Source organism: Dissoconium aciculare (genome assembly GCF_010015565.1).
Source record: "Dissoconium aciculare CBS 342.82 unplaced genomic scaffold K489scaffold_13, whole genome shotgun sequence".
NCBI lineage: Eukaryota > Fungi > Ascomycota > Dothideomycetes > Mycosphaerellales > Dissoconiaceae > Dissoconium > Dissoconium aciculare.
This window is the reverse complement of record NW_022984963.1, coordinates 651078-668392: the sequence shown is the minus strand read 5'-3', so window position 1 is coordinate 668392 and position 17315 is coordinate 651078. Positions and strand designations below refer to the sequence as shown.

The 17315-nt window shown below is 52.5% G+C and overlaps 5 protein-coding genes across 5 annotated transcripts; 4 read left to right on the top strand and 1 right to left on the bottom strand.

Annotated features, from left to right (window-relative positions):
• Positions 1 to 2239: 2239 nt before the first annotated feature.
• K489DRAFT_325824 (uncharacterized protein) lies at positions 2240 to 8299 on the top strand (the record flags this gene model as incomplete). The annotated part of the gene is made up of 7 exons (XM_033601852.1): positions 2240 to 2513; positions 2724 to 3167; positions 3429 to 3746; positions 3798 to 4094; positions 4152 to 4765; positions 4838 to 6109; positions 6554 to 8299. 7 exons carry the CDS (start codon positions 2240 to 2242, stop codon positions 8297 to 8299), a joined length of 4965 nt encoding a protein of 1654 aa, XP_033456645.1.
• Positions 8300 to 8810: 511 nt separating this feature from the next.
• Positions 8811 to 10136, top strand: K489DRAFT_390756 (uncharacterized protein; the record flags this gene model as incomplete). The annotated part of the gene is made up of 2 exons (XM_033606629.1): positions 8811 to 9763; positions 9842 to 10136. The coding sequence occupies 2 exons, from the start codon at positions 8811 to 8813 to the stop codon at positions 10134 to 10136; spliced, it is 1248 nt and encodes a 415-aa protein (XP_033456644.1).
• Positions 10137 to 10566: 430 nt separating this feature from the next.
• K489DRAFT_412911 (AAA-domain-containing protein) lies at positions 10567 to 11926 on the bottom strand (the record flags this gene model as incomplete). Its single annotated transcript, XM_033607986.1, has 2 exons — positions 10567 to 11754; positions 11864 to 11926. 2 exons carry the CDS (start codon positions 11924 to 11926, stop codon positions 10567 to 10569), a joined length of 1251 nt encoding a protein of 416 aa, XP_033456643.1.
• A 513-nt stretch (positions 11927 to 12439) lies between these two features.
• On the top strand, positions 12440 to 13459 carry K489DRAFT_390754 (thymidylate synthase; the record flags this gene model as incomplete). The annotated part of the gene is made up of 2 exons (XM_033606628.1): positions 12440 to 12474; positions 12532 to 13459. The coding sequence occupies 2 exons, from the start codon at positions 12440 to 12442 to the stop codon at positions 13457 to 13459; spliced, it is 963 nt and encodes a 320-aa protein (XP_033456642.1).
• A 1581-nt stretch (positions 13460 to 15040) lies between these two features.
• K489DRAFT_383853 (uncharacterized protein) lies at positions 15041 to 16907 on the top strand. The gene is made up of 2 exons (XM_033605711.1): positions 15041 to 15442; positions 15505 to 16907. Exons 1-2 carry the CDS (start codon positions 15288 to 15290, stop codon positions 16619 to 16621), a joined length of 1272 nt encoding a protein of 423 aa, XP_033456641.1. The 5' UTR covers positions 15041 to 15287; the 3' UTR covers positions 16622 to 16907.
• Positions 16908 to 17315: the final 408 nt, after the last annotated feature.

Here is a 17315-nt window from a genome sequence, read left to right as displayed (position 1 = left end):
TGAGGAGGAAACGAGGGACAAGAGTCAGAGTGCTCAGCTTGAAAGGGCTGTACTCGAGCGGGAGGCTCGGGCTAAGAAGGAGCAGAGTGTAGGGCACAAATTGATGAGAAAGTTGGGATTACACGATAATAAGGATGAGACCAAGGAGTTGGCGGCGGCGAGTGCAGGTGGAGCAAGTGATGGTGTGGTCAGCAAGTCGAAGTGAATGAAGCAGCCCTTGGCCTTTGACGCTTTTTGAATGCACAAAGTGCAGGACAATTGCTTCTTACTTCAAAGCGGAGGGTTTGTGCATGCTAGCTAGTTTTCGTAAATTTTATGATATCCACATGAGCGTTGTGCATACCTGGACGTGTAATCAAGCGATTCCAACCGTCATGAAAAATACCCGATGCGAATGCTGAACTACCGCGATCTCAGTACCTACCTAGGTAGATAGTAGTAAACTATCGTACTTGCTGGTACGTCGCATTTCATCCAACAACGAATTATGCATCGTTCGAGATCATCGACCCTAGTGATTAACCCAAACCCTAACGTAATCCATTTTGGCTGGCCAGGTGAGGGTGTCATCATTCGCGCAACGGCTGCGGATTTGCTCGCCTACAACGTGATTTTCTTGGTTGTGCTCGTACGCGGCGTGCGATGTACATGATTGGCGACCGAGTGAAGCAAGACCTGCGATTTCAAATTTCCCGATTTGGCCCCCGTCCAACTTGACGAAGACCCGATGCTATAATGCGCGCGCAAGGACCCCATCCATGTGTCGTACCACGCGGACGCGTCGCAATTGCCAAAGTCCTGTCGAGGAACGGGTCGATAGACAGCAGCTGAAGAACATCACTCTGCAGATGGTAAGAGTTGAGTGACTTCTGTGCAAAGTTTCTGGATGCGAAATCTGAGACGGCACACTCGTGTCTGAAGTCGTGAATTCCGATACCTGCAAGGTTGACAAATCTCTTGTTATTGAACCCACCACTGGCCCTTTGTTCCTCCTTTGTCCCTCCCCAGCTCGTCGCAGTACCGGAAACCCGACGCATCCACTCATTGGTGTTTGCGCAAAGATCAAAACCTGTTCGACCTCCCCCATGTACAACCCCAGCTGGCCGAACTGGTCCGAAGCGCCGACCTGGTGGTTTCATCGTAGACGACACATCGGTCTGTTAAAGGGATTTGATGACACCAGTTTTGTTCATGGCTGTCCCACTGCGTCAAGATTGGAGCATAGAAATCGAAGTGGTTGCGAGACTTCTGTGCGCGATCACGACTGCGGACAGTAACGACATAGCTGGGAGTTCTCTTGTAGAGTCCGTCAGCTTGTGAGTATCGCCCGAGTATCGCCAAACCAATGTTGACGTTGTCGTGTAGATACTTGTCCACCTGGGCATCACACCACGGCGACATCCACCATCGCCAGTGCAGACCGGAAGATTGCGGATCAAATCGCGACTTGATCACTGTCGAGCATGATGTGTTCAAATCGAGCGTTCAAGGAATGGGGCGAAGATGTCATCTCTCGGTTGTTGATATGTTGCTGATGTTATGGTCGCGTACCTGCTCGCCTGATAGTCACGCGCAGTCCCCTTCATCTGGATTCCGACCCGTCACAAGAGATCAAAGGTAGGTAAGCAGCAATGTGAGGTGCTACAATGTGATACACTTGCATGTCGTGAAAGTTGGCACTGTCAACCACTTTGCCATCATCGTCAGGCGAGAATGGGCAGGAGCTCGAGGAGCACAAGGACTCGATGATCGTATTGCACGTCATTGACAATAACACGTCTGCAAGTTTGCTCAAGGCTGGATGTTCCGCCTAGCCATCGTTGTCGTGCATCAGGAACAAGTGAATTGCCCAGTTCCAGCAGTGCATCATCCGGGTTTGTGGCGGCATCTCGCTCCCTCCCTTTCTCACATGTCATAAATCCTCGATTCCACCGTCACCGACCTCTCCTGTGCATGACTCTTCTGAACAAACCACTTTCACTCTTTCACTTTCGCAACTTACTCGCACCTTGGAACCTGACTACTGCATCGTCATCGCTCACACCGATTCATTTGATTACACCCGAGCTTTGCCTTCATAGCATATCATTGAATGACCAACAACACCAAAGACTACTCATATTACTCCTTCCCTGCAACACCCAGCCGGTCATCGTCAATCAGCATTTCCCAAACGAGGAGATCATCACTGACTCCCACCCCGCGCACTCCACCACGGTCGCAACATCTCGACGACAAGATGGCACCGTCACCCGCCCCAACTGGCAAGTCGTCAGGACTACCGAAGACGCCTACTAAGCTCTCCCGTCGTCCACAAGGCCAGACTCCACAGTCTAGCACAGCTCGCAAGTCCACTCCGTCAAGCATAAAGACCGGCGCGCAACCAAAATCAACTCCCACCAAGCCCAAGATTGAAGGCCCTGCTTCTGATGATGAGCACGTCGAAGACACGACCGACAAAGCCATTCAGATGAAGGAAGAGGACAACGACGACGCGGAAGAGGAAGACGAAGGTCCTCTCAGCAAAGTCTCTGCTGCGAAGGGCAAATCTCAAGAACTCCAGTCTGCTGACCCTCAACCTATTCATGACAGCGAGGGCGAGCAAGCTAATGATGACAACTCTGTCCATGACGATCACGACCAGCACGATGACAAGGCGTCACAGCAAGTCAGCAGTAAGGCTGGAAAGACCGCCTCTGACGACCAGAGCGAACACAACGAAGAAGCTGCCGATGATGCTACCCAAAAGGTTCGTGGCACAGCCGAGTCGACAGGAGACGTCGCTGAAGACCAAGAACAATCTCGTGATCAAGCTCAGCCAAAGGGCAAGAAGGGCGGTAGTCTTCTATCAGGTGCGCGAAGCCTTGCCAGACAAGCAGGCAATCTGGCTGGTCGGCCTGGCAGCGCCGGTGAAGAGCCAGGCACGGATGACAAGAACAAGAAGACCGAAAATGCCAAAGCCACTGCTGGAGATGCCACCAAGAAGGCTAAAGATGATGTCAAATTTGACCAATCCACCAAGGGCGGCAAGGGTGACAACAAGCAAACTGACAAGTCAAGTCAGCAATCTACCGAACAAGATGTCGATGAATCCAAGAAAGTCGCAGGCGAGGGCACCGACGAAGCAGAGGAGACCGTCGATGGCGCAGATGATGCGACTGAAGATGGTCATGTAGATGATCAGGGCGAGAAAGACGAGATCGACCGTCATCTCGGCGAGGAAGACTCCGATGCCGAAGAGAACCAATTCGATGAAAATGTGGCAGGGTCCCAGGAAACTCAAGACAAAGTCAAGGATACAGTTCACGACGAGTCTATGAGCAAGAACAAGGCCATCAAACAAGGCAAGAATGAAGCTGAAGACAAAGCTCATGAAGATGCCGACGAGGATGACAACGAGACTGAAAAGGCTGGATCAAAAGTTGGAGCGACTACAGAGGATGCATCCGACGAAGAAAAGCCTGAAGAAGTCCAGGAACTTCCAATCGATCTCTCTGTCCTCCAAGGTCTTGAGGTGCGCGCGGATGGCAACGTTTATGATCACGACGACCAGATCATTGGCACGCTTGTAGAAGGCGATGCCGAAGACCTTGAAGGCTACAAGATCAATGAATCTGGTGAGATCGTCGATGAGGATGACGACCTTGTTGGAGTTGTTGAACTCACTCCTGAGACCATCAAGAAGCAACTGCGTGCCATCAGAGAGGAAGGCGGAGAGCTTCCCCAGGCTGCTCTCAAATATCTGGGTGAGACTGACGATGCCGAGGAGGGTGCTCGCGATCCGCAAGAGGGTGGAGATGAATCTGACGAGGACGAGGAGCATAATCTCCCAAGCGTATCTGTTCTGAAAGGCTTGAAGACCGGCATCGATGGGATCGTATACGACGAAGAGGGTAACACCATTGGTAGAGTCGTAGAAGGTGACCCAGAAAAACTCCAGGATGCTGAACTCAACGAGCAAGGCGAGTTTGTCGATGATGAAGGAAACGTAGCGGGCCGTGGCGAGGTTCATGAGGATGCCGAGGCTCTCGTAGAGCAAGGCATTTACGAAGCAGCCCGCAAAGGCGACGACGAAGCGGCAGAAGTCTCAGATGGTGAGGCTGGGCAGAAGCCTGCCGAGGTCGAGCAGGACAGCAAGGATGCTCCTCAAGAGGCTCAGGCTGACGCTCCTGAGATTGAAGATCAACTTCCAGGAATCGAGGCTCTCAAGGGAATGTCGCTGGACGAGATCGGCGAGATTCATGACGAAGAAGGTAATATTCTGGGCGGCGTCAAGAATGAAGAATTGAAGCAGCAAATCGCAGACGGTGAGATCGACCCTACCACACTCAAGATCGATGAACAAGGTCAGATCCTCGACGAGGACGACAATGTTGTCGGCAATGTCGAGATCGCTCAAGAAGCCGCCCAAAGCTCCAAGTTGCACGACCTTCGAATTCTCAACGGCAAGAAAATCAATAGCAAGGGCGTTATCCTCGATGATGAGGGTGCAAAGATTGGTGAGCTCAGCAATGGTAATCTCGAAGATTGCAAGGGCAAGAAAGCCAATGAAAAGGGCGAGGTCATCGACAAGAAGGGAAATGTTGTTGGCAACGTCCGTGTCATTCCCGGTGAAGCTGCTGAAAACGCCACACGCGAGCTTCTCGAGGAGCTTGGCGAAGACCTGGAGGATGAGGAGCAAGATCAAGTGGAGGATCAGGTCGATAGCGAAGTCGAAGCACAAGCTGAAGATGCCGAGACCAAATCTGAACTTGGCGATGAGGATGTTGCGGATGCAGAAGAAGAGCAGGTGCAAATGCATGGAGAAGCAGCTGAAGGCTCCGAAGAACAAGCAGAGGATGAAGCTGATCAAGAGACGCCTGCTGTTTCCATTCTCGAAGGCCTCAAAGTCAACAAGAAGGGCCAGGTTCTCAATGAAGATCGTGAGCCGATCGGCGAATTGACTGCTGGCGAGCTCAAGCAATGCGCCGGAAAGAAGATCAATGCAAACGGCGAAGTGCTCGACAACGATGGCAAGTCGGTCATCGGCCATGTCCGCACTCTGCCAGAACAGCCTCAGAACCCTGGCGTCTCCGTTCTGGAAGGTCTGAAGGTCAACAAGAAGGGCCAGGTTCTGAATGAGGACGGCGAGCCCATCGGCGAGCTCACTGCAGGCGAGATCTCGCAATGCGCTGGCAAGAAGATCAACGAAAAGGGCGAGGTGTTGGACAGTTCCGGTAACGTCCTGGGTTCTGTGCGTACTCTGCCTCCTCCTGACGAAGAGCCTCAAGTAGAAGCCGAGGAGGCTGAAGAGGAGGAGTTCGATGATGGACGACCTCCCGTCTCGATTCTCGAAGGTCGCAAGATCAACAAAGGCGGCAACATCATTGATGAAAATAACGTTGTCATCGGCCAGCTGGTCGAGGGCAATGCGAAGAAGATCTATGCGGCTGGACTTTCTGCCGATGACCAAGGTCAATTCTGGGACAATCGTGGTCATGTCATCGGCCGAGCAGAGACTGTCGCCATCGAGGACCCCGAGCAAGAGCCTGAATTCGCTGGTCTCGAAGGTCTGAGAGTTGTCGAGGGCGGCTTTGTCCAAGATGTCAACGGTAACACTGTCGGCTACGTCACTGAAGGAGACCATAAGAAGCTCATTGGTCGTTCTGTCGACGAGGACGGCGATATCATTGACAAGCAAGGCTCCACCGTTGGCAAAGCCAAGCGTTACGAGGAAGAAGAGCAGCCCGAGGAGACGCCTGATGATCTCTCATTTCTCAAGGGCAAGACCGTCACTCCTGGCGGCTATGTCATGGACGACGACGATGAAATTCCTCTCGCTCGCGTGATCGAGGGTCACCCGAAGAAATTGGCAGGCAAGCAACTCGACGACCAAGGTCAGATCTGGGGCAACGGCAAAGTCATCGGCCGTGTTGAGCTCATTCCCGAAGACGAGCGTGAGGAGAAAGGCGACGGTCCATTCGCTGGCTTGAAGGGTCTTTCTGTCATCGAAGGTGGCCTCGTGGCTGATCAAAATGGCAACGTCGTTGGTGAGGTCACCGAAGGCGATCGGAAGGGTCTGGTCGGCTTGAATGTTGAGGAATCTGGCGAGATCCTCAACAAGTATGGTGTCAAGAAGGGTTTCGCCGAACCTCTTCCCGACGAACAAGCTGTCGACTATTCAGTTCTTGATGGTCTTACCTTGAACAGCAAAGGCTTCGCTGTAAACTCAGATGGCGTACCGATCGGAAAGCTCATCGAAGGCAACCCTGCTGAACTCGAAGGCCGCACATGCGATGAACAAGGCACCCTTTACGATAATCGCGGCAAGGAGATTGGGCGCTGTGAGCCCCTGCCTGAGAGTGAGCGCTTCTCACGCCCAGAAGGCCAATTTGCTGGGCTCGAGGGCCTCCGTGTCGTCAAGGGCGGCAAGGTTGAGGACGAAGATGGCAACGTAGTCGGAGAAGTCATCTCGGACAATTCCAAGCGTCTCATCGGTCTCGCTGTGGACGAAGAAGGCCGCGTTCTCGACAAATTTGGCAACAAGAAGGGCGAAGCTCAACGCATCGAGGAGGAAGACGAGGCGCCTGTCGACAACAGCGCTCTTGAAGGCAAGAAGTTGAACAAGAGTGGCTTTGTCATGGACGGCGATGTGCGCATCGGCCGTCTCGTCGAAGGCAACCTCACTGAACTTGTTGGCCGCATGTGCGATGAGAACGGTGTAATCCATGGCGATACCGGCAAGCCTGTGGGTCAGTGCATGATCCTGCCCGAAAATGAGCGTGTCACCCGCTCCGAGGGAGTTTTTGATGGCCTTGAGGGCCTGCGCGTGGTCAAGGGCGGCAAAGTTGAGGACATTTACGGCAACGTTGTTGGAGAGATCATCGAGGGTGATCCGAAGCGCTTGGTGGGAATGCACGTCGATGAGGAAGGCGAAATTGTTGACAAGTACGGCAATGTCAAGGGCAAGGCGCAGCCTTGGTCTGAAGAAGACCCAGAAGCTGTTGACCTCTCAAGCCTCAAGGGTACGACCATCAACAGCAAGGGCTACGCAGTCGATGGTAGTGGCCAAGTTCTCGGCCGCATCGTCGATGGTGATCCGAGTATCATGGAAGGCAAGAAGGTCGACGGAGAGGGACAGGTCTGGGATGATGCTGGGAACGTTATCGGACATTGTGAGCTGGTGTCTGGCATCGCTCGAGATGAAGGACCGTTTGCTGGCTTCGAGGGTCTACAGATCAATAAGGACGGATCCATCACTAATCCTGGCGGGGATATCGTCGGTCGCATCATCGAGGGTGACATCAAGAAGCTCCTCGGACATCAAGTCTCCGAGAACGGTGACATCAATGACAAGAACGGCAACCGTATCGGCAAGGCTGAGCGCTGGGAGCCCGAGGAGAAGGAACGTCGCGCCAACCCAATGGCCGGCATGCGCGTGAACAAGGAAGGCGAAGTCCGTGATGAGAATGGTGATCTCATCGGCCGCCTCACTCAGGGCAATCTTGGCCATTGTGTCGGACAAGAGATTGATGATGCTGGAAATGTCGTCGATGTGGACGGCAACAAGATTGGCGAAGTCACACTCCTTGAGAACATTGACGAGGAAACTTACGAAGGCCCGACCGAGGAAGAACTCGCCGAAGCGGCACAGCGCGACAAGGAGCGCGAGATTGCTGAAAAGATGGGCACCATCTGTCAGCAGACTCTCGAACGCATGCAACCTATCTGTAAGCAGATCTCAGACTACATGGAAAAGGCCGACCGCACGCCTCGTGACGAGCTTGACGAGGAGGATCTTGTGAACAAAGTCAAGCCACTCATTGAGGAAGGTGGTCGTATCCTCCAAGAATGCAATGGCTCTCTCCGAGGCCTTGACCCCGACGGTAAGATCGCCGCTCAAGCCAAGGGTCGCGCCGGCACAGGTGAGGCCACGCCTGAGGAATACCGCCTCGCCGAGACGCTGAAGGAACTCACCACTACCGTCGTCAAGTGTATCGACGATGCGAAGAAGAAGCTCAATTATATGCCGCACGCCAAGAAGAAGCTCAGCCCGCTGTGGGCGCTCATGACGCAGCCTCTGTTCCAGATCCTCGCGGCGGTAGGCTTACTACTCGCCGGTGTCCTTGGGCTTGTTGGACAGCTGCTCAACGGGTTGGGGCTTAGTTTTCTGGTGAATGGGCTATTGGGTGGACTGGGCATCAACAAGCTTCTTCGGTCCTTCGGCCTGCCGGATCTCGGTGGACCGAAGAAAAAGAGCACGGGAAAGAGTGCGCTTTCGAACGTCCCGCTCGTTGGCGGACTCATTGGTGGAAAGTAGCGAGTGTTTATTGATGTGGATTACGATTGATTGCCATTGGAAACAATGATATCAATTACTCAAGTGGTGGTCTGCAAAAGAAACAAGAGATATTGATATTCTGTTTGCTTGCGGTCTCATGTATTTTTATTCCTCTCCATAGCTGTGAATCAACATTCGCAGAGATTACTGTTATCTGTCAAATTTGTGAGAATATGCGAAACGGATTGACTCCTTTTATTTTCCTAAGCTGCGATGCCAAACATCGTGTCCTATGATAGTGTGCATATCGATTGTAAAAGCTGATATCCACATCCAGTATTTTCTTCATCATGGGGCAGCCAACACTGTCCTTCCGAGGCTGGATTCGGCGACCATGATCCGGATCCGCTTTGATGCTATATAGAGTACGTGACACCGGGAGGATGAGATTGCGCTGACTACGTTACACAGCGAGATCCGCATCATTGCATTAAAGTCTACCAGCAAAGCTTCAGAAAGCGTCTGACTCGAAACCGAGAACCCAGCAACGATGTCCTCTTTCCTAATCGCGAATGTGCGTATCTTCGATGGCGAGAACACTATCGAATGCGGATCGGTACTTGTGGAGGGAGGCCATATCACTCAGGTCTCCGCGCAAAAGATCGAGTACGATGGTCAAATCTTTGACAAGTCTGGACACACTCTCTTGCCGGGCTTAATTGATACTCATATCCATGCCGACGGCGGCAATCCCGTGGCGCTACCGCAATCACTCAGATTTGGGGTCACAACAGTATGTGATATGCATAATGAGTGGGAGAACATTCAGAAACTACGACGACAGATCACGGCAGGGCATTGCGCAGATCTCAAGACCACGAGTTTCGCGGCAACGATCCAAGGAGGATGGCCTGCAGCCATCGTACTGATGCATAACGACATCCCTGAGGTACGAGCCGAGATTGCAACCTGGCCGAAGCTTAAGACCGTCGAGGACGGCAAAGCATACGTGCAAGCGCGAATCACGGAAGGCGTCGACTACATCAAACTGATGCACGAATCCGGCGCCGTAATGTCCCTGAACCTCCCCAAGCCCTCCCTCGAGCTACAAAAGAGCATCATCGACGAAGCCCACGCCACAGGCCTCAAAGTCGTAGCCCACGCGACCAACCTCACCGACACCCTCGAGATCATCTCATGCGGCGTCGACGGCCTCACGCATACTTTCCTCGACCAGCCGCCGACCGCCGAGCTCATCGCGGCATACAAGCGTCATGACGTGCATTGCAACCCGACCCTCGCGGCGATGGCTTCCGGGACGACGGAGGGCCGGGCGGTACAAGAGCGCTTCGCACATGATCCGCGCGTGCAGCATCTCATCGGCCGGGAGCAGCGGGAGGCGATGTGTGCGTGCATGTCGTTTGCGCGGGAAGGATCTTCTACGGTTGAGAATTGCTTCGAGACGGTTCGGCGGTTGAAGGCAGCGGGCGTGCCGGTCCTGATGTGAGTCTGAATCTTATCTATTGGAGCATATTTGCCCCTGTAGTGCTGGCCATTTCAAGACTGACCTGTGCCGAACAGTGGATCCGATGCTGCTGGCCCGGCTAAAGGCACAGCCTGGGGTCTCTCGCTTCATCACGAGTTGTACCTGTTCGTGCAGCATTGCGGATTCACCCCCGCGGACGCCTTACGGGCGGCGACGGCCTTGCCAGCGCAACGTTTCGGGTTCGGCGACCGTGGCCGGATTCGAGCCGGTTGCAGGGCAGACCTACTTCTAGTCGAAGGTGATCCGATGAAGGACATTGCTGACACATTGAACCTGAGGGCCGTGTGGACTAAAGGTGTTTTATGCAGTACATACCGGGAAATAATCTAGATGTACAACGAAGGGCTGCGGAATATTCGTGATCGGAAAACCACCCATAGGTTTTGCATACATTGTCTCAATTTGTTGTGAAGACAGCCAAGAAGGTAAGCCCTTGCCTGTAAGCCTCTGATGGTACATACCCAAACGCCGTACAGACCCGTTTTGAAGAGCTGAGTGGAGGGATATCAATCGTGTTGTTCGTCAGATATACGAAGAAGATGGGAGAACGTCCTCCAGCAGTAATGTGCATAGATATCTTAGGATAAAGAAGTCGGCGGTGTGCAAGGTCGCTGATGGTTCCAGATTGTCTTGTGAGTGGTCCACTGGTTAGTGTAGCTGGCCTTCCCATTTACCCTCGGGCTCTGTCAAACCTGTTGGCCGGGATGAGGCGCCACTGCGCAGTCGCACTTGAAGGAACAGGTCAATGGATCTCGAACCCCTACTCATCATCAAAGTTGTCGACTTCCTCAGTGCTGCCGCTAACATGGCTGTGAGTGTCATCTTCAGGTTCTGCTCGCTGGAGTTGGACAACACCACCCTTCCGTCCAAAGAAATCGTCCGTTTGCAGTCCGCGGACCGAATCGCCATTGATTCCGCCACGGATTTTGCGGCCGCTTGCTTTGGCTATTCTGATATACTCTCGAACAGGAACCATGGCAGCATCACGACAAGCTTCCTTGATATCTGATCCACTCATTCCGGCACTTACGCGAACCAGCGCGTCCATGTCAAAAGCTGGGTTGCCGTTCTTGGCCACACTACGATCAATCTTGGTGTCACGGAGAGTGAGCTCGAAGATCGATCGCCGCTGAGCAGCGTTCGGGAGGTTGACGGGGAACTTTTTCGGCATCCGTCGCAAGATAGCCTCATCGATGTCTTGCATCCGATTCGTAGCTCCAAGAATGCAGATCTGTTGGGCGCCAGAGTCCACAGTGCTGGAAGCTAGACCATCCCAATGAGTCATGAACTCAGCCTTCACCATACCGCTTGCCTCGTGTTCACCGCTTCGACGCTGGCCCAACACGGCGTCGATCTCGTCGATAAAGACAATGGTTGGTTGAAGTTTCCGTGCCAGCGAAAAAACGGCAGCGACCAGTTTGTTGCTGTCTCCATACCATTTTTCTGTGAGTGTAGAGATGTGGAGGTTGATGAAGCAGGCACCAGACTCTCGGGCGAGAGCTTTAGCGAGCATGGTCTTTCCGCATCCAGGAGGTCCGTAGAGTAGGACGCCCGAAGGGCTGGTCAGAAGGCTTGAGTGCTTTGAATATAGGTGTGGCATAGTCAAGGGATAAATAACGCCTTCCCTCAGTTCTTCAATGATCTCGTCCAGACCGCCAATGTCGTCAAAGGTGACCGGTATCTCGTCAGGACTTACGACCTCAGATGCGATTGTTTCTTCGTATGTTGACAGGACAATTTCCTTCTTCTTTCTCCGCTCCTCGTACCTCGATGGCTGTTCATCCTCATCGTCGTCATACTCGTCTTCGTTGGCCTTCTCGTGATTTGATAGAATGTTTTGTAATCGTGAGGATGCGGCGACTGCTTTTTGTCGGGCTTCGCTTTTCGCGCCGGCTTCAGGATCAAGTCGTGAGATGATTTGTCGGGCGAGGTAATATGCCAACAGGGGCTATTGCAGAGGTTGAATGTCAGCTGCGATACCTTTCTGATTGGCAAGCCTCGCTGGCAGAGACATCGCCCGCCACAGGCTCGTGATTTGTGATCTAGATTTGACATACCGCAGCCGCGACAAGGAGTAGATCCTGGAAGAAATGGCCTATCTTCCGTTCACCTAACGCCATGGTGAAGGTTGTGTGCACTGTACTCCTCTTAACTTTCCTGCGCGTTGCTGAATATATCCGGAATCCCGACGTAACCACCGAGCCGAGATGCGATGTGGCGTTTTTGAGCCACTTCACGTGCGCCAGATGTGGCTAGGGCATTTGGTGGTCGCTTCCAAGATCTTTGGGTAGCAGGCAGCCCTGATCGACTATTGCCTTCTAGAATATATCTTACGACAACGATGCGCAGGAGTGCGGCTGTTTTTGATGGTCGTCACCTGGTTTTCTACACTGCTGCATCACAATTGGTAAGAACTGTTTGAGATATTCGCCGTGATCGTAATATTGGCGATACCGTTGCAAATATGTCTTCCAGGCGACTTTCACGCTAAATTTGGTGGGGCTCAAGTACTGTAAATTCGTCGCGTCTCCCTGGCTTGTCACGCGCGACGTGGCCGCGGATTACAGAACATAAGAGACAAACATTGAATACACGCACAACAACGATTAATTGTTTGTTTTGCTTGTGTCAGGATGGCTAGCAAAGCTGAAACATCGAACACCTCCGAGTCTGGTCCCCAAGTCTCCCTTGCACCGGGGGCTAATTCGACTCCGAACGACCAAAGGAAGCCTCACGAAGAATACCAATATCTCGATCTGATCAGAGATATTTTGCGCACTGGCGAATATCGTCCTGATCGAACTGGAACCGGCACGCTTGCAATTCCTTTCCCTCCTCAACACAAATACAGCTTATCTCGCGCGGATGGCTCGCTTGTGCTCCCTCTTCTGACCACAAAGCGCGTATTCCTACGGGCTGTTGTTGCAGAGCTGCTATGGTTCGTTGCCGGCGACACAAACGCAAAGACTTTACAAGACCAGAATGTACGCATCTGGGATGGAAATGGATCCCGTGAATATCTTGACTCAGTTGGCCTGTCACATCGAGCTGTCGGCGATCTGGGACCTGTCTATGGATTTCAGTGGCGACATTTCGGAGCGGAATATGAGACTTGCGGTACCGACTACACCGGCAAAGGTGTTGATCAACTGGCAGAGGTGATCGACAAGCTCAAAAACAAGCCTTATGATCGAAGGATCATTCTGTCCGCATGGAATCCCGCAGACTTGAAGAAAATGGCCTTGCCGCCATGTCATATGTTTGCTCAATTCTACGTTGGCTTCCCGTCGTCTTCGCCTGTGAGGGAGGACGGGACTAAGAAAGGAACCCTACACACCCTGCTTTATCAAAGGTCAAACGACATGGGTCTCGGCGTGCCTTTCAATATTGCTTCGTATGCGCTGCTAACGCACATGATTGCACGCGCGTGTGACCTTATTCCGGGGAGCCTGACGCATACGATGGGCGATGCCCATGTGTACAAGGACCACTGTGAAGCGCTGGAGCAACAGATCACAAGAGAGCCGCGAGACTTTCCAACATTGGAGCTGACCCGGGAACCGTGTTGCAGCATTGACGGCTGGACCGTAGAGGATTTCAAGGTCACGGGATACGAGCCACACAAGAGTATTGCGATGAAAATGAGCGTTTGAGTACGAGCTCGAGTGACGTTATTTGTAATTAGTACTCCCGAAAAGCACTCCACAATGCTCAATGAGGAGTGCAATCGCCTGAGCAGATCGCAACATTGATCAGTCATTTGCTTCGGTCGTCGATGAGTAGGTCCACGGTTACTTCTCAGCTTAGTGGCTAGAGCCCGACGGTGACATTCAACAAACATCTCAGGATGGAGGATGGAAATGGGAGAACAATGACTTCTGTCAAGAGATGTTCGTAAAAAATTCACCTCTTTTGTTGCATGATCAATATCTGACACCGCTCCCACGACCGGCAGACGTGAGATGCGATTTGAGCGTCGGTGTCATTCTCAACAGATCTCATTGGCCATCGTTCTCACCCGCGCGAAATCGCAGCGAAAAGCGACGATCACCGCACATACATGTAAGGCTTCGAGAATTAGCGCAATAATGGAATTTTCCGTGATGTTTGGTGTGTATGGCCAAGTCTTAAGCATCTGTGGGGTGAGGACTTGGGTAGGTAGAGGTGACATGAGGGATTTGGGCACCTCTTTAGATACAGTATTGGTGACGCGGCCTGTAGCGAACGATCTGACAGAAATTCAACACTTGCATGCTCCTGCATCGTCATTCCATAGCCGGGACACTTGTTGTATGCGGAGCGACCGGATGACTCTCTCGCATCCATGCTCATCAACTGAGATGATCCGAGTGTCCGGACAAGGCGGAAAGCTTAAACAGGGAAAATACAGACTCCGCGAGCAATTGGCGCAAGGCAAAATTGGTGATAAGGTATCGCCCGTTCGGCCAGTCACGATCGTTTACTGCAAACAGAAACATGCACTCCGCTCTGCGTAAAACACATAGCGTCACGCGATCGCATGCAGATTTTCGGGTTCAGATCGACGCAGCCCCGCCGCCGATACAAGACTACCTATCTCTCTTACAATGTAGTGTATGCACCTAGATTCACGATAGTCGGACACTGTACATTATTCGCACGTACTGTACATGTACCCCAGATGTTTTCCTCGCTTAACGAGGTACCTATCTAGGTAGATAAGCACAGCGCTCGCTTCGTATCTCGAGTCGCCTGCGCAAACATGGATGTCGGTGTGGACCACAGCTTGTGGTTAATGCAAATATCATTGCGGATGGACGCTGTTTCTTGATGATGGCATCTCGGAGTTTTGGCCCGACATCTTGCGATGATTTGTATGCGTCATCTATTGGATCGAGCGCGGGAAGGCAGATACCCGTGAACAGCCAGAAGCTTGGCAACAAGCTTTTGGCAACAGTGGTGGCGCAGCCTGCCGCCTTTCTCAATTGACAATTCTTTGATAACAGTTTTTCCGTGCTCGTCGAGACTGAAAGAGTCTTTTAAAGGTGTCGATTAGATTGTAGAATACTGCTGTGTACGATATCAGTTTAACCGGCCTGTCATGTGTTCGATTATGCAATGTCAGACGTGCTCGGATTGTATAACCATGGGTAAAAGCTGATGTGATGACAAGTCGTTTTTAGTGCGGATCCGGGTGGAGAGGCTGGAAATCTGGCTGGGCCCGTTCAGACGCCCGACTTCCATGCCCTGTCCTCTGCTGCTTCTACATGTACTACCATCCAACGTCCATGCCGCCTACCATTACATCTTCTCTACTCACACAGGGCCACACTTCGATCATTTTTGCGGCTGTGATGATCATGTCATTCGCGTGAGATTGACTTGCGACCATCGCTCGCTTCATCAATTTGAGGGCCGTCGACGCAAATCCCTCGTCCTCTTGATAGCCGGCCGATACGCGACGATCAACTTCATCTCAGACGCGCTCGCAAGTCTGACAAAATGACTTCTGTTTCATCCTCGTCGACAATGACGAGCTCGGCGACAGGCTCGCCGTCGCCATCGTCCGATCCTGGGACAAACCCCGGCACTCCAAACAATTCACCGCTACTATTCTTCGTTGCACTTGGATTTGGTGTGGTCTTCACGAACTTATGGTATTGCTTTCGCCAATGACACGAATCCAGCTTTTGTTCATAATACTGACTAAGTCTCAAAGGATTATTGTGGGCGTGAAATACTGCTTCAGATACAATCAGCGTAATCGATTACGAAACGCTGGCGCTGGTGAAGCAGAGATCGACCTAGCCACGATGGGTACCCGCCCACGCCGGCGAAGGGAAAAGAAGTTGATGTCCATGGAGGAGGTGAACGAGAGATTTCCTTTGACCAAATACAAGATGTGGCGGGTTACTCGCGAAGCACAAGGTTTGCCCACCGCTGGGGGCGTCAACGCGAATGAGGTAGCAGATGCGAAGGCGGAGGCGGCGACAATTGATACTTCACGAGACCCAAAAACTTCTTCGGAGACTGCACGTCCACCGACCGCATTGAGCGCCCCACAACAAGACCAGACACACGTTGTCCGATCTCCATCTCCAATTGGGGAAGACGTCGCCACAGCCGGGCAAGACAAAAAGCAGGAGCGCACAATCATCGTGCGGACCGAAACTGCCGACACCGTCCTCACACCGGCTGCCGAGCACTACCAGCCGATTCCAGCGGCGGAAACTCACGAAGACGAAGACGATGATGACCCAATTCGTACTGCCGCACCACCGGAGATGCTCAGCGCCCCGGGTGATTCATGCGCGATTTGCCTTGATAATCTTGACGATGAAGACGATGTTCGTGGACTTACTTGCGGCCACGCCTTCCATGCCGCTTGCGTCGATCCATGGCTTACCGGCCGTCGTGCCTGCTGCCCTCTATGTAAAGCCGACTACTACGTACCCAAACCACGCCCCGAAGGTGCCGAACCCGGCGCACCCGGCATGCCACAGCCTCCGCAATCTATCTGGCTAGAGAGCCGAGGGCCGTTCTCGCGTCCCCGAATGCTACTTCAGGGCCCTCACTTCTTCAGACATCGCGCACCCGAAAATGCTAACGAGGGACAAGCTCAGGCTCGTCCACCGGCCGCCAATGATGCGTCAGACAACAACAACAACAACAACAACGTTGTCAGACAGCAAAACGACGATTCGACCTCACGTGCGCAGGGCTGGATTCCTTCAATCCCACGCATCGGTCGTTTCAACAGGCCTCGCAACGAAGCTCCCGCTGCTGCAGGAACAAATCCTGTCACACCTCAGCAGCTTGAAGCCGGAACTCGGTGATGATGCCCCTGTTAATTCTCTTGTACCATTTGTTTATTTTCCGGTCGCCCTTCTAATCGTCGGGTGGCGCCATCACATCTCTTCAATCTTCCGTTTCACGATTGGCAAATCATGATGTATTTACGACGCAACGGCAATGGGTCAGCTTGCATTTTTTTGGGTGGGCATTCGGCGTACAGGGCTAGGGCGGCAATTTGCAGGTACTTTTAACTGGGAAATTCTGAATTTCAATTACTCACTCCTTGGTTTTCGCTTGTCTCTGATTCTGCGCTGTTTTGTCCTCTCGTGAAATGATTGTGATATGGTGCTTATGTAGGCCAAGATTCTGTTCTAGCCCGGAACACGTGCTCCTGCGATGTCCTTGTCGCTCTAGCAGTGGAGAATAATTGTGATGTTCGCATGGCCGTAAAAATCAATTCGTTGTGCATATCATCCTCCTAATTAATCTCATGCGCTAGAGGGCTGAACGTCCTTATCATTGGCAATGTCTAGATACATGGTATTCGAAGACTTCTGTGCTTTCCGCGCGCTCTCCTCCTCCCGACTCAGCCGGTGCTCGATCAATGACGTAGTGCGTCGTTGCCGCATCATAATAAAGTCGCCTCACCTCTTACATCGGACGTTACCAGGCAAGTAGCCATGGTGTGCGCAAGGACTCTTCGTATATATAGTGTTCAGAATGTGGAAATAGTTC